Below are 15811 nucleotides of genomic sequence, written 5' to 3' on the forward strand. Positions count from 1 at the left end.
GCAGGTTCTGGAACCCTTGATGAAAGGGACGTCAGCAGAAGTACCAACAAATACAGACACAGTCACAAAGCAGCTCTGTAGGGAGCTACAGTAGAATTTTTTCTCTGTTGCTTTTCTTTTCCATTCATAAAGTAATTCAGTAATGTAAACCATAAAACGTTCCATTTTTGTATTTTTTTATACATTTGTATCATATATTCACAAAAAGTACTCTGACATTTGACAAACATTTACCTCAAATGACATCAAAGGAAAAGAGCAAAAAGAACACAGCCAGTAGCTTTACTTTTCCATCTCTCTTTTATGTTGTGCTTTTTGTTGTTTGTTTCAAAGCTACACTGACACAGAGATCAGGTGTCTCTGTCTCCGTTTGCACAGACAGCGCGTATGCTCACAATAACTGCCTCTGAGTCAGCTCTGCCATTAATCAAGAACCAATCAGCCAGAAATGGACCGGTTTTATGTGCAGCTAGTTATCCCTAGACGGTCGTAGTACACAATGAGCTAGAATGACATAGCACAGCGAGGCAAAAACAAGATAGCTGCCTGGTGCTATGGAGAGAGGAACATGGAAGGAGACCTATCTCCCGAGGGGCTTGGGGGTGAGTAGACTCAGCTCAGGCAGCCATGGAGACCGAACCTGCAGGTGTCATTCCTCTCTGTTGTTTGTTGATTTATCTCCTCTGGGAAACCAGGGCCAGAGAGAGACAAAGAGAAAACACAGAATACACAGGCTCATCAAGAATGAGGCGGGTGTCTGCAGCTGATGATTTAGCCCCAGTCAACCCCACAGTAGGGGGTTACTGACAAAAGCTGGTGTTTTCCACTCAGTGATCTTGAGAATGTCACATTATGATAACTGGTGCTTTACAACAGTGACATTACCATCAGCAGGGGACACTGAATTTATTTCACTCCGCAAGAACAGTAAGATAACTTGAAGCAATAGTGCAACATTTTGGGAAATGCTTTTTATTCCACTAGTTGCCTGGCAACTAGTCCTGACCAGGAAACAGTAATAACTCCCCTGTAGAAAGTTGCTGTTTAACTACCTGATTGTTTGTACAGATTAAACAAAGAAGATACATGTAACAGCAGCCATTAAGACTAGTAAACCATGTATTACCATGTAAGATATATTACTGTTATAATATATATTTCATGATAGTGATACACTATATGGCCAGAACTATGTGGACACCCCTCCACATTTGAGTGCAAGTAAAGTTGAACAGACCTACAGCCTACTTTCTCACTCATCAAACACAAGTGTAAGAAATGTGTGCATTGCATTAAGTTCTGAAACACTGGTAATGTTGTAACACCTGTGCGTCTCCTGCTATAACAGTTCAAAATATCTGCTGTGAGAAAGTCTGAAATCACTCCCACTATATAGCACACTAATTATCTGTCCACTATTTTATTTGAGTCTAAAATGTGAGGGTGATATTTATATATTTATCCACTATACAGTGCCCTCAAAATTCCCACAGTGGAACAAAAGAGAAAAAAAAGATTAATTAAAACTGAAAGCTGGGACACTGTTTAAGACAGTCATGTGCTTCTGTAAATAAAATGTTTTCCCAGTTTGGTATGGAAGAACTTGACTTGGTTGCACAGAGCCCTGACCTCAACCACATCCAGCACCTCTGGGGTGAACGGGAACGCTGACTGTGAGCTAGGCCTTATCATGCAGCATCCCCATTGAACTTGTGGCTGAGTGAGTGCAAATCACTGCAACTAGATCCCAAAAACACTTCAGAGGAGGCTGAAGTTTGAGATTGTATCACCCGGATGTCTACATACTTTTGGCCATGCAGTGTAAGATGATAAATCAGCTCTAAAAATATCTTTGTTTTTCCACTACCACAGTAATGCTGCAGCTGCTTTACTGGGACTCATGACGGCCTACTTCTCCCTCCACTGGAGCCTCTCTGTATCATGCTGGTCTCCTCAATGCATGGTGCAGTCTCTCCAGAGTCCCACTGACACATTTAGGTCCCTATTTTACTCCTAGCAGATCACTGATAAGAAAACGGGGAGGGGAATTTTTTACAGCGTCTTTCTTTGATTGCCTCTTCCAGCTCTTTTTGAATTGCTTAAGCTTCTCTTATCTCTCACCAGATGGTGACCCTAATTTAAAAAAGATTCCCCTTTTCCAGATGTATTTGATACCTGTTCTACTGCTGTGATCACTACTGCTGTGGTTGTAAGGGGAAGAATGGATAAAATAGAGGTATGAGCAAACAGTTTAGTGGCAGCATGCCATGACTGAAAGCAATAGAGCAGGTACAGTCCCTATCCCATAACCCTTTGGAGCGCTACATGCAGGAGGTGCACATGGGAAAGAGGAAACTGGGTTTTATGCCATCAGAAATGAGGGAAATTCAGGGCATGCTCTTATAAATCATCAGTCCAACCTTCTGCAGAACAGGGCAGGCAGATTTTAGCCTGTGGTAAAGCTACTATAAAGGCAATATTTGCATTATTAATGATTTGGCTTCACAAGTCACAAGAGAAGCAGTGGAAAATTATTTGTGGCTCTTTTGACGGCTAGTCATGGACATCCACAGTCTCTAATGCTCATGATGTATGTTTTTTGTTCTTACAGCTCTATGTTGGGAACAATTCTCCAAACATAGATAGTTTATTTATTTATATACAATAAACTGAAAGAGAAAGAAATCTCAAATGGCTCACTTTTGCTTAAGTGGACTAAAGTGGAGTGCTCCAGCATGGTGGTTTGGACTGTCAGGACAGATGTGTGTGGTTGTTTTCCCTGCACTAACTATGCCCAGAGTCTCCTCAGTGTGTTATCATTGTCTGGGAAGCTTCAGCATTAGCAATAAAAGGTCAGCCCTCTGAGTCTTTCTCGCTGTGAAACTTTAGAGTAAATCTCCACCTAGCCAACGGCAGTTGATTGAACTCCGATCCCACTGGCTATTTTCCGTTGTGACATCATTAATGGGAGACCAGAGAGGGGAGGTGATAGGAGGGAGGGAGGGGCTTTGACAGTCTCAACAAGATCAGCAACGGCACATGACCCAGGAGGGGCTTTAGATGACAGAGTCAAGACACCATTTTCCACAACAGCACACACTTGGTAACAGTATTGCACATAGAGATGCTATTAATATCCAGTACTTACTACTGAGTATGATGAACATTGAAAACAAATTCAAAATCCTACTAATGGATTACAAATGCTTGAATTAGCCCTTGAATTGAAAAAACAGTCTAGAAACTGAGATACATGGCATCCAGGAAAGAAAAGTGAGACAGAAGAGCAACAGGCTTTTTCTCTACTTGATGATAGATTTCTAGTCTCTCCCATAGTTTGAATAAGGGGCCTGAGCGAGCCCTGCTGGAGGAGGATGTACAGTCAAACTGGGCTGCTAGGGTCTTGATATGTGCTACACACACCCCTCACTATCCCCTGCTTATGTTTCAAACTTCCTCCACAAACACACCTGCCCTACTCCCAGTGTGGATGAGCTTCCCAACCCTGATATTCTCCTCAAGAGCTGGAAACAGAGAAGGCAGAGAGAAAAGGAGAGAGCAACAGAGCAGAAACCAAATGCATTTGATGGTTTTAAAACATTTACTAAATCACGCAAAAGTCCATTATTTATATGTATGTTTTGAAGCTCCTTTTTCATTCCACCACAATGAGTATAATACAGCATTATCCTTGTTTTTTCTTGTTGTGTGTGTTTGCTTGACTGTGCGCATCTAGGGAGAGGAAACCCAGCACCTGAGGGAGGAAGGGGGAGAAGAAGAGGGAAAGAAAGGTAAAGGATGGTAGGTTGCACACAGACTTGATATGTCTTCTGTTGTTCTCTGGGTGGTCGGGTCTGTCTCTTCTGTCTGTGGACTGTGCTGCTGTCAGGAGCTGATAGAGGAGGTGGAGAGAGGGGTCAAAGGGCAGGAGGGTGACAAGGTCGAGGGTTAGCCCTGGGTCTCTTTGCCGCTCTCTCTCTCCCGCTGTCCACTCTTGCTCATCTTCATCTCTGTCAGCTGGATGTACCGCAGCACGTTGGTGTCTGTGATGGAAAGAGAAACAGAAAATGTGATGGGTGTGAAACAGAAAGGGGAGTCACGTCTTTACTTTAGTCAATCCAATCTCATTGGTTAATGTGGCTAAATTTAGGCTTCTTACATGTCTAAAAATTAAAGGCACACAAGGACTGAAATTTGCCCCACAGAGTGAAAACCACTAAATGTAAACATACTCTAACTGTGTTCTCAAAAACCCTCAGTCTGGCAAGAACACGGGATTTTTCAAAATAATGAAGGTCACAAGTACCACCATATATACAGACCCAACCACTCTCAGAAACGTTGAACCACAAACCAAAAAGAGGGTCTCTGTTTGACTAATTTACTTATATATTACCCTTCATATTTCCTTAACCTTTTACAATTTACTTCCCAACATAAACATCTAAGGCATTTCAAAGATTTCAGGATCAGAAATAGTAAAAACAATATTTATTTACTGTTTGGTATCAGCATACAAAAGATCCATTATTTATAGGTTTTTAACGGTAGAATATCAACTCTCTCCATGTTGCTCAGAGCCACTCAATTAAGTGGTGCCTACATATCCCACCATGCACCATTTTCACTCTTCTGGCTCAGGTACTCAAGTCTGGAATGTGCAATAATACTTTATAGCTAATTATCAGATTTCCTGTAGACATTATAAATAGTCTCGTTGTTGTGTTCTGTAAGTCCACTTGTGAGTTTATAACCTTGAATATAAAGAGCTCTGCATTAACTTGCATTAACACAGTGTCTCTTCTGTTACGCCGCTCCTTGTGTAAGTGTAACTGACAGCACAGTTTATTCTCACCTGTAGGTTCACGGTTCTTGGCATCACGCAGGTAGCGTAGGGCACTTTCATAGTCACCCAGGTGATAGAAGGCGATGCCGGCTCGGTACATGGCCTTGAAGTGGTCTCTCTGGTGGCTCAGTACCTTCAGACAGTACTCCTTTACTCTCTCATAGTTTACCAGCTCGGACTGCAACAGACACGCTGCAGGGAGAAGAGAGGGAACAAATTAGAAAAGGCTTCAAATTGATTATGGTAATGATGATTTATTAAAACCTATTTGCCTTATTTTGTCTAAGCAAACAGACTGAGCACATTTATGACAAGTATGTTCCATGAGCATAAAACAAAAAGTATTTTGCTGACATCTCACTCTGTACTTTTTAATAGAGCCACATTGAAATTTAGCCTCCACAGTTCTTCCTCAGGGTGGCAGTGAGCTGACTATAAATAGCCAATACTAATGTCTCTCAGTGTAGAGAAGACACAAAAAGTCCTGCAAGCATTTTGAGCCCTGTGGCAAGAGACTGATGTCTCTACATGCTGCTGTTGCACTCGATATTCAAAATAGAATAATGGGGACCATTCAGAATGATGGATTGAAGGTACTTAAGTCTTGTCTTTCTGACTTGGCAGATGTGCTGTAAGAAGAAGAAATTAAGGTCAGAAGAGGAAGATGCAGCGTTCAAGTGAGTGACAGATGCTGCAGAACTCCTTTGGGATGAGATGTGAGTGGTCAAGTGACCAAGTGAACTAAAGTTCAACCAACTTTACTGGTGAAAAACTGCCATAAAGAGCGACAGAGTGCTCAGGAATAAATATTTCACTGTAGTCATCAAGCCTATTGTTGTGCCTTGTAGCAGCAGCAGCTGCAGCAGCAGCACTTCACTGAAGCAGTTCTCAACAAACAAGCTAAGGTCAGAATAACTCCATTAGTAAAGACACAAACACACACACAGCTTTTAGTCCAGAGCTTTTAAATGTTTGCTGATGGTTCAGATATTTGATCACTCAAACACTGTTCCTCTGCTGATCACAACCACTTTGGTTTTGCTTCCACTTTGCTTCACTTCATTTCTTTCTTCTTCCATCACTCCTCCCCTCTCTGCCAGTTCCTTAATCTATCTGATGATATATCAAAAATAGATTCCCAGGCACAGTCATATCTCCTCCAGTGCTCCCATCCCGCCCTCTCCCTCCCTGATATGACTCCTTCTCAACCCTCCCTATCAATCCACCTCTCTCCTCTGAGTCTGCCCTTGACAGAGACAGTTCAGAGAATAACATGAGTCAGGCACTATTAGCTAGGAGGCAGGGTGAGTCAGGAGAGAGGGACAGAGAGAGGAGCGAGGCTGGAATGAGGGCAGGAAGTGGAAGAGGAGGTGCATGTGTGGGAGCCTGGGGTACAGAGAGCAAGAGGTGGGACCTATGAGAGATGACAGGGTGAGGACAGGAAGGAGTGTGTTAAAACAGTTAGTGCTCTTCTAGCTGTCATCTTTTGCTGAACCCCAGAGACATATTGTAGATGGTGCTCAAGTCTATGGGTTACATCCCATGTCTTTCAAATGATCATTCTTCACTCCTCGCTCAACCAGAACAACTTCCAGACCGAGTGGGGATCAAAGATGTCCCAAGACTCTTATATCTGCTCTAAGGAGCAATGAGACTGCTGTAGGAGCCATGAGGAAGGATACAAGAGAGCATCCTTTGCGGAAGTCTTTTATGAACCGCCACACCCCTTTATCAGAAATCAGTGGTGACTGGATGCTTCAGATGGAGGATTGGAGGAAAGGATTTTTCATGTCATTAATTACTTGTTTCCTTGATTCCTCTCTCCTCTAATTTTTCCCTTTCATCTTTTCCAGGGCTAAGACACAAGGAAAAGACACAAGTGAGGGAAATGTTGATGCTTAAAATATGTATGTGTAAGGTGTGAGGGGCAGACTGGATAGAAAGACAATGCAGAGTGTGAAGGTCCAAGTGTTTTATGAGCAGGACTAATGGGCTTCTGTCTGCCACACACACACACACACACACACACACACACACACACACACAAGTGCAAAACACTACACAATTCCTCATGAACATCAGGGGATGGATCAATTCAATACCAGTGTGTTTTGATATTTAGTAGCCAAAGTTGCATATGTCTGCAAGATGCATGGAGCGTACTGTGTCACAGCAGCAGACATGAACTTTACTCCTTGCCGTTCTGTTAAAATGGGGTGGGGTCTGCATTATATTGTGATGAATATATTAAGATTTAAAAGATGCTTTCAGTTTATTACAACTCATCAGGTGAAGAGGTTAGCCAGATTATCTAGGTCTAGTTTTGTAAATTGGACAAACTTGGGTTTTTTTTAAAACCCGCATGCTCCGACTGTTTATGTCATTGTGCCCTGTTAGCCTTTTTGGAAATGCGATCAATAAACAGTGGTAAGAACAATATTATTTTTGATCGTAAGAGCGATACCCATAGCTATGAAAATAAATAAACTAGCTATCCTTAAAATACATTTTTAAAGCTTCTTTTTCTAATTTAAGTCTACTGCTTGTTTTGTTTCTTCCCATTCATGTCCTTTAAGATGCATTTCATGTAACAAAGATGCTTTGTATAAAGTGTATTATCATTAACACACAGACACACAAACCCTAATAGTGACAGGGACAAAAGCAAGCCTGACAGTCGCTGTCTTTTCTGATAAAGCTCATGACTCAGCCCAGAGCAGAGCAGTGGGGTTGAAGCTGCTTCCCGTGGGCCTGGTACAGTGGGAAACACCTCAGATGTCCTCTACCTCTCCTCCACACCTCTCTGTGGACTCCACTTCTCTAGTTGTTTTTACAGCCACCCAGCTACAACATGACTACTCTCATCCCTCCACACGCCCATCCATCATCGCTCTCCACAAGTGGATTCAAGCTTTCAGAGGATTCAGTTACAGTCCATAATGGCCTAATGGCAGACGCAGTTAGAGAGTTTACTGGGACTGACAATACACACACACCTACAGCGCATACAACACATGCACAGTTGCCAGTGGCATAAACACATTCATAGCAACACAGTGACTGTGAGTGTAGGTGTAAACAAGGGTTGGGTATAACTTTCCAACACAGCCATACATGGAAAAAGATAAATACAGATTCATAAACAGGTGACTTTACGTATCGTCTGGTGCAAACAGTGGTTTAAAAGAAACATGACTGTGCAAATACACACACACAGACAAAAGCAGTGTGCACAATTGATGACTGGCCAGCCACACCCTGCTGGCCCATTAGGTAGATGGATGGCATGCCACAGGAAATGTAGAGTGTGGTGAGATGCATTAAGGGTGTGATGATGACAGGATCATCGGAGCAGGCTGGGCAGGGATACAGACAGAGAGAGCAAGATCACTGGAGCCAAGGTTTGTGCCACTGAGGCACACGTGTGTCCGAGGGCTTCAGTTTGTGTCCTGCTTTATAAGACAGACGTGGCAGCCTGTACATATAAAAAGTTTCTTGTGTTAGTCCTGGCTGATGATGCCTTAGTGGACCATTCAGGTGTTTAGTCCTGACCCCTGTAAAATCAGAAACATCTGTGACATGGTTTGACAGAGTGAGTGTGTAGCACAGCTGGCTTTCATTTGCCTCTGGTCACAGATCCATAAATCATGTTTTATTACTTGTAATCCTGAGCTTTCTTTTTCCTTCTTAGACATGATAGTCAACTTTGGGTTCCATATTTCTTAAGTGTCCATGACCAGCTCCAGGGCTGCTCAGCTGCCCCTGAGCTTTGACTTCTCCATGAAAGGCTAGTCCTCTTCTCACATCAACCAAATATCAGACATGGTTTGCTGAGTTTTGTTTTTGTTAAAAAGGCATACAAATGTACACAGCCCACAGCTTTTTTATGAGCACACGTGAGACGAGAGAGGGGTAAAATGAGAAACAGTGGTGCAGACAAGGCACAAAGAGTTATAGATCTGTCTTGATGAGGAACTTGATGTGAGGACAGGGACCAAAGAATAAGCTGAGGGCTGCGACAGTCCGGAGGAACCATCATCCAGATATTAAAGAGGAACAGAAGTTGACAAAAAAAAAAAAGGATAGAAAAATGTCTTTGAAACCTTTTGTTTCTGCTTGAATATCGAATGAGAAATGCAGTGAGTGGGCGTGGTTAACACATGCTCAGGAACCCTACTAGTTTTCCCAAGGCATCCTGTCTGAAATAACAAAGCCTGCGTCGCTTTCATTTAGCAGAACAAGTGCCGATGCCTGGGAGGAATAAAATAGAGAGAGAAAAGGCAGCAAGCTGAAATAAGGTGAGAGATGAGGGCAAGGGAGAACAAAGACAGAGATAGCACTGACAAAACAAAATCCTGAAACAGCTGAGGGAAAATAATGACATGAGAGGAACAGGAGAGGGGAAGAAGGGCTTTCTCACTTTCTTCTTTTGTGTGCTCTCCTATGCTGTGTTTTTAACCCTTGTTCCTTTCCTGCCATGCAAGCCCCCCCCCCCCTGTTCCTTCTCCATCACACCAGGTGTGACACAACAATCCAGCTAATTTAAAGAGATTGTGACCCTAGTGATTAGTCTACTGTCCATCACCTTGTAATTAGTTCTGTGGGAAGATAATGGCAGATGGAGAGACCCATCACTCTCAATGATGCTCTCACAAGGAGACACACACTCCTCATTTCCTCACACATATCTACAGCAGCATCCATCTTTGACTCCTGTCCTTTACTCCTCCATTCCTCCCTGGCTGTGTCCCTGTTTGCCCTGCCCTCTCACCTCCCACCAGATCTACTGTCTCCTGTTTACCATTACCAGTGTCACAGTGCTGCACCAAGTTTATTTACAGACGCAAATGAACTGTGACTAGTCGTCGTCATCATCATGAAATTGCTTCACATGCATTTTGGAGCAAAATCTGATCCACCGTGCTGCTGTGGCAGCTCTCGGACAGTGTAGCTGGTCTCTCCAGTCCAACTAAGAACAGCTCCAAGACGTTCTTGCAAATGCCTTTAGCTGTTAAAGACAAAGGTAGAGTTCCTAACACAGTGTATCACTAAGGTTTATCTGCACTGATATAAAACATTTACTCAAACCTCACCAGCCACTGCTGGAATTATCGTCTTTCTTTTCAGTCCCATTCTTTTTTTTTCTACAGATCTTCTTGCCCCTCTTGTGCTTGTGTCTTAATTTCTCAGACGTTTTCATCTGGAACCGTGCCTTTAATAGCTATTGTAGTGGTTGTGATTTTCTGGACTATCATAGAACTGCACTATTGGTTTTGCACACAGATTAGAGTAACCCATACTGTAGGACCCCTTTTTCACTGTGTAAGCACAACCATGTCATCATAAATGTCATCATACCATTAAGCTTCAAAAGGGTTAAACTGTTATCCGGCTTATTGAAATAAAAACCACAGCAAACTGAAGAATTAGACCCAAAATGCAGTCGACAAGTTAAGCTGCTAAAGGTCAATAATTTATCAACACAAGAAAAAAAAACAGAGGTTTACTTTCAGTCCTAGCAGTCAAGCTGAGCTAAGGATACAGAAGAGTCTAAAACATGGGACATAAACCAAAAAACAGTCAAAACTAGCAAAGAGACAAAAACACAAAACACCAAGAGTCCAGAATTCAGGAAAACCCAAAAACACTAGGAACACAAGGAAACACAGAAGACACGATCACTGAGGCTACAGAGAGCACAACGGTTATGACAATCTAATCATATAAAGGAAACAGACATAGAGCACTGAAGGGGGCTAATCAGGGAAATAAAGACAGGTGTAGTGGGTGTGGCAGTCAGGACTGGACAACGAAGAGATGGGAGGCAGGACAGAGATGGGGGGAAAATCTGAGGACTCTGAAGAGTGGATGAGGACTAACAGTCTATAGAAAAATCCAGAAAGAAATAGAGCTGTGACAACATGGAGCAGAAAAAGGACCGAGGCTAAGTGTTACAATTAGGCAACCTATTTAGGAGCATAAGTCACCGCTGGTGACGTTGTATAAAGAGTAACAAAGGACTACAGTCCACAAGGCTTTCAAAGACAACTGTTTATTTCTGTCTCAGACTGATAGTCAGTGTTGTCATTTAAGTAAGTTCTTACTTTGAACCAAACTATGGTCTTTCCCTTTTTGTGCAAAAACCTTGGTGCTTATTTTAATTATTGTAACCATGTTGACGAAGGGGCATGTTAAGGGCCTAATAGTAGGGCCCTAGTAACGTGCACATCTGTGGTCTCCATGACTATCTGATAATGACCTTTTCATGGGATGATAACATTTGAAGCTGGTACATTACTCCTTTAATAAAATTTATGTTACATACTGTATTTAAACAAACTGAAATGCATCTACTGTCTGGGAAATGATTTGTTATAATGGTTTATTTACATTTCAGTGTCATTCTGTTATTGTTGTGTATTTGTTTATTAGGTTTGACAAAATCACCAAAGTCACTGACACTGAGACATTATTCTGTCTACAACAGAATTTTCACCAAAATGCCAACAACTGACTTTGCACTGCCTCATTTGAATAAACCTCCAGCTGATTTCATTTCATTTCACCCAACCTATGCACCATGCACTTGGCACCAAAATACCCCAACAGACGGGCAAAGCAAATTCCAAGATCATAATGAAATTAGCAAAATATATAGGAACTCTGCTTGTGCTGGCCACTACAATAGAGGCCATACTGGTTATAGCTTTCATTGTCTACATATACATATAAATACTTTTCTATTTGTCTGTATGTTGTTCCAATCTGCCTTTCTCATCCCCATGTTGGTACTGTAATGCTATAAGTTTCCTGTTGGGATCTATAAAGTTTTCAACAGCTACCTAGGAGAAGCTGTAACTCATACTGCAGTAGAAGATGTAAGCTCAGGTATGTTGGCTTCCTAATATCATTTCAAACATGTAAAGTTCCTAAAATAGGCACTTTCCTTAGAGAAAATATACATAATAACAGCTGTGACTTATTATCACACTGAGATGAAGCTTATGTTGTCATCAAATAGCATCTTTGAATGTGTGTCATGATATGGAAAGATTAATGCTGCTCCATATGGTGTCAAAAACCCTCTTAATTACTCCATGTTCATGTTTGGCTATATGTGTCAAAAACCCTCTTAATTACTCCATGTAATTGTTCATGTTCGGCTATATGCATCTCAGAGGCCTACATAGGCCCCTAGATGGAAATGCAGAGAACTGGGACCAGCCTTACAAATTACTAGGTGGCTATTTTTGATGAGTATGACTCTTCATAGAAGTACAGACTGAGTGTGTAGAGGAAGTATAGTAAAGGTTCAGAAGTGTTCATTTGTGTGGATTGTGTGGGCAGGTAAGTGAAAAGATGTGATTTTGACAGGAAATCTCCATCATATACCTACATATAAAATGTACTGATGCACTCTAAATACTACACTACTAAATATTAGGGTTAAAGGATAACTTTAGTTTTTTTAACCTCCTGTATTTGCCCTAAAAGTTGGTATGGGGACTTTATAGCTAGTGCTCATTTTATCACTACCTCCAATGTAGAGATTTGGGGAAACAAGAAGTCATGTTAAATGGCATTATTGGGGCAATCAGTTAGCCTCCAAGAGAGCTCAGAATAAATGTGGTTTCACTCAAATAATTTTTCATGCTTCTTTCTGAGTCAAAAGGGAAGCAAATCCCATATTTGGGCTGCTAGGGTAGCCATTATAGCTAACTGCCTAGTTCAACTTGCTGGCTAACCTGATGACTGAGTGATCAGGTGATCATCATTGATGTATTATTCAAACATTGACCTCACATTACAAAATGGTACCCATTCTTCCCAATGAAAGTTGCTTGCTTGGTGCATCTGCCAAAAAAAGTTCTCTTCCAGGTTTATTTCAACATTTTGTGGCCTACTGCACATGCACATTTGAGCTTCCCCTGCTATGGTGTTTTATGTGGGTATGTCTTAAATACTGAGCATAAGAAGTGCTGGTATGTGCATTTTGTTTTCTTTGGACAGATTCAGCTGTTTTGCCATTCTAGTCTTTATGCTAAGCTAACTGGCTGCTGCCTGTGGTTTATAATTAGCAGAAAGACAAGAAAGTGGTATTAATTTTCTCATCTAACTCAGGAAGAAAATGAATAAGTATATTTCCCAAAATGTTGAATTAGTCCTTTAAAAAAAATCAGTCAGTCAGTCTTTCATTCCTCCTTGCACTTCCTAACTTCACATCCTTTGTCTTGCCCTCCTCTAAATACCCCTGACGAGTTAATTCTATTATGACATTGACAGCCTGCCCAGCTGCTGGTACATCAAACACCTTTTGGATTACCCACAGTGCAACATTGATCCTTTGAGTGAAAGAGAATCAAGTAACCATATTTTTTTGTTCCTCACAGAGGGGCAGAGGGAGGTTTTTTTTAAACAAGAGAAACCAAGAAAATTCACTCCCCATATTGTTTATTGACACATCTGACACGTACTGTTCCAGATTTTTAACTTCAAACATACAGTGTGCTGAGCGTTTCCAATAACATGGATAAATGATTACACAAGTTGCCTTTTTGCAACACTGTTGTCCACACGCCCAAGCTAATACAAGACTTTGTGCCGATCTTTGACCTTATTCTGTCTGTTTGCACCCTCCAACATTGTTCCTCTCTCCTGAAATAGTCACTGACTCTGGATTAATGCTTATCTACTTAAATATTTATGCAAGTGAAGAAATTATCTTCTCTATGATTTCACCAAAGACTAATTCATTTAATGCTCTCCACTGCACTCTGCAGTTTCCAGAACCTAGGCGGAGCAATTTCTTGTCTGTAATATAGGCCTATACTTAGGGTGGGTCTTTGTGGAGTTTCTGAAGGACTCTAAAGAAAATGAAGTGTAATTCATATAGTTATGGTTTTATATATTACAACTCATATATTTATTTTATATTCTTATGTATCTGAGAGCCAAATGAGGATCCAAGGCTTTCTACAGTATATGAGCAAAAACAGACATTCAAATACTTAGATAGGAGCAGTTTAATAAAGCATAAATGAGACTTTTATTGAGGTAGAACCCCATGACAGGGATATAATTTTGTTGTGGCCCCATAGCTAGACCATTATCTGACTGGTGATGTCATCCGTGGACACTAGGCAGACTCTTGCCTTTAGCTTAGCAGATCTTTGGCTACTGTCTTCTGCTGCTGTCAAACACATTGCTTCTGTCAGCTCTAACTCTCAAGTCACTGTCAAGTGAATTTAAAACTGTTTGCTAATATTGATGATCTTTTATCTTTCCTAATTTATGTACATTAGCTATGACAGTCATGTTCTCTGCATTACAGTAGTAGAGAGATAGATGAGAGTATTTGGAAAGGTCAACATAGAAGAGTGCCAAATGACTTGGCCAAGAACCTCAGGTGGTCAGCCTTAATCTATGAGGTACCCTAAAAGTAAATTAAGTAAAGTAAGTAACCATTTCTAAAAAAAAAAAAAACCTGACAACTTGCTGTCTTTAGAAACCAACTGCTTATTAAAGGCAACATTCTGATGATACAATCTACTGGTAGAAAATATGGACCAGTACCAAGCTGCCAAAAAAGATCCTATAGTGAAAAGCACATCAATACCTTTAGACCAGTTTTTTGTGGGCACCTATGGGCAGAAGAAACAAGCTGAGAACACAGTGACATTCAGTTTTATCACCTTTTATATGTCAAACTTGTTACCAAAGAGTTGTCTGTTTATTGCTAACTGTGTCTGTCTGCCATTTGGTGCTGAGCAGATAGTGCACAGTGAAAAAAATCTGCCTGCTGATGTTGACACTGATGACGGTGGTGAACCAATAAAAAAAACCAAAAACAAATAAAACTATGGGTTATAAAACCAAAATATTACCCGTTTGTATTTAGTTATATTTATGAGCATTTTCCATTTGCCCATAAACAACCTCAGCGGTAATGCCAGACAGTCCAGATCTCATAAAGTGGAAAAGATGACTTATCAATAAAGGCAAATGCAACGGAAAAAGAGGCAGTGAATAAATCATGATGTGCTGTACATGAAGTACGCTACTTAAACATCACTTATCACTGAATGAAAAGTGGTGGTAGATGAAGACCTCAGATCACTGAAAACTTTAATGCTCCTCAAATTAGTCTATGAAATAAACTCCCATATTTCCATCATGCTTTCCAGAGGGTTTACCATTTTAATTACATAATTGCTTTGCACATTCTCCTTCAGCAATGGTTTAATAGCAATCAAATCGAGAATTCATGCCTCTAGCTGTTTACCTTGATGTGTCCAACTCCTAATATTCAAATAAAACTCATGGATGGAAACATGCATTAGTTCACATTTCCATTTGCTGATTTTCTGGACATTTGGTCAAAATTTGCTCTACATTTTAATGCACACTTGACTAATGTACTGAGAAATACTTTAAATGGTAGAGGGGAACGACAAACAACCTTCCTTACAATGCATACAAGTACTAGTCTGATTCACTGTCAGTATAGAATTCTTAAGCAGACTTCATATTTCACACATCTCCAAAATGTGCTTAATATTTTTTTACTTTTTTAAAATGTAAGCCAGCACTGGTCAGAACCAGCTCTGGTAAATCTACTCCAGTGAGGATCACCTTCAGAGCTGGATCAGCAAAGCAAACACAACCCAACCTTTACATTGCACTGTTGACATCAACAAGGACACGTTTTCAATGTCATCCCTGGCAGTGAATGTAATGAAGCCTTCAGTATCTGTTGTGAATTACTGTATATCCTTACCCTATGTTTGTTAGGTCTTGCTTCTTTAAGGGGTGTAGCTTCGCGGTGATTGACATTGTATGTTCTGAGTAATGGTTGACTCCGTAGTATGGAGACATACGTAGCTTGCATGTGAGGAGTTCCCTTTCTTGAGAAGAAGTTCTTGACACATGACTGATATGTATGCTCTCAAGAAATAAACAGTCATG

General features: G+C 41.0%; 1 protein-coding gene across 1 annotated transcript in view; it reads right to left on the bottom strand.

Moving 5' to 3' along the window:
* Nucleotides 1-2569: 2569 nt before the first annotated feature.
* The window catches only part of ttc9b (tetratricopeptide repeat domain 9B), a 25559-nt gene continuing 12317 nt past the window's right edge, over nucleotides 2570-15811 (bottom strand). Inside the window, 2 exon segments of the mRNA XM_020624523.1 lie at nucleotides 2570-4043; nucleotides 4856-5038. Of these exon segments, the coding sequence (XP_020480179.1) occupies nucleotides 3949-4043; nucleotides 4856-5038 (278 nt within the window). The 3' untranslated portion in view covers nucleotides 2570-3948.

The sequence above is a fragment of the Monopterus albus genome, unplaced genomic scaffold, assembly GCF_001952655.1.
Source record: "Monopterus albus unplaced genomic scaffold, M_albus_1.0 scaffold328.1, whole genome shotgun sequence".
NCBI lineage: Eukaryota > Metazoa > Chordata > Actinopteri > Synbranchiformes > Synbranchidae > Monopterus > Monopterus albus.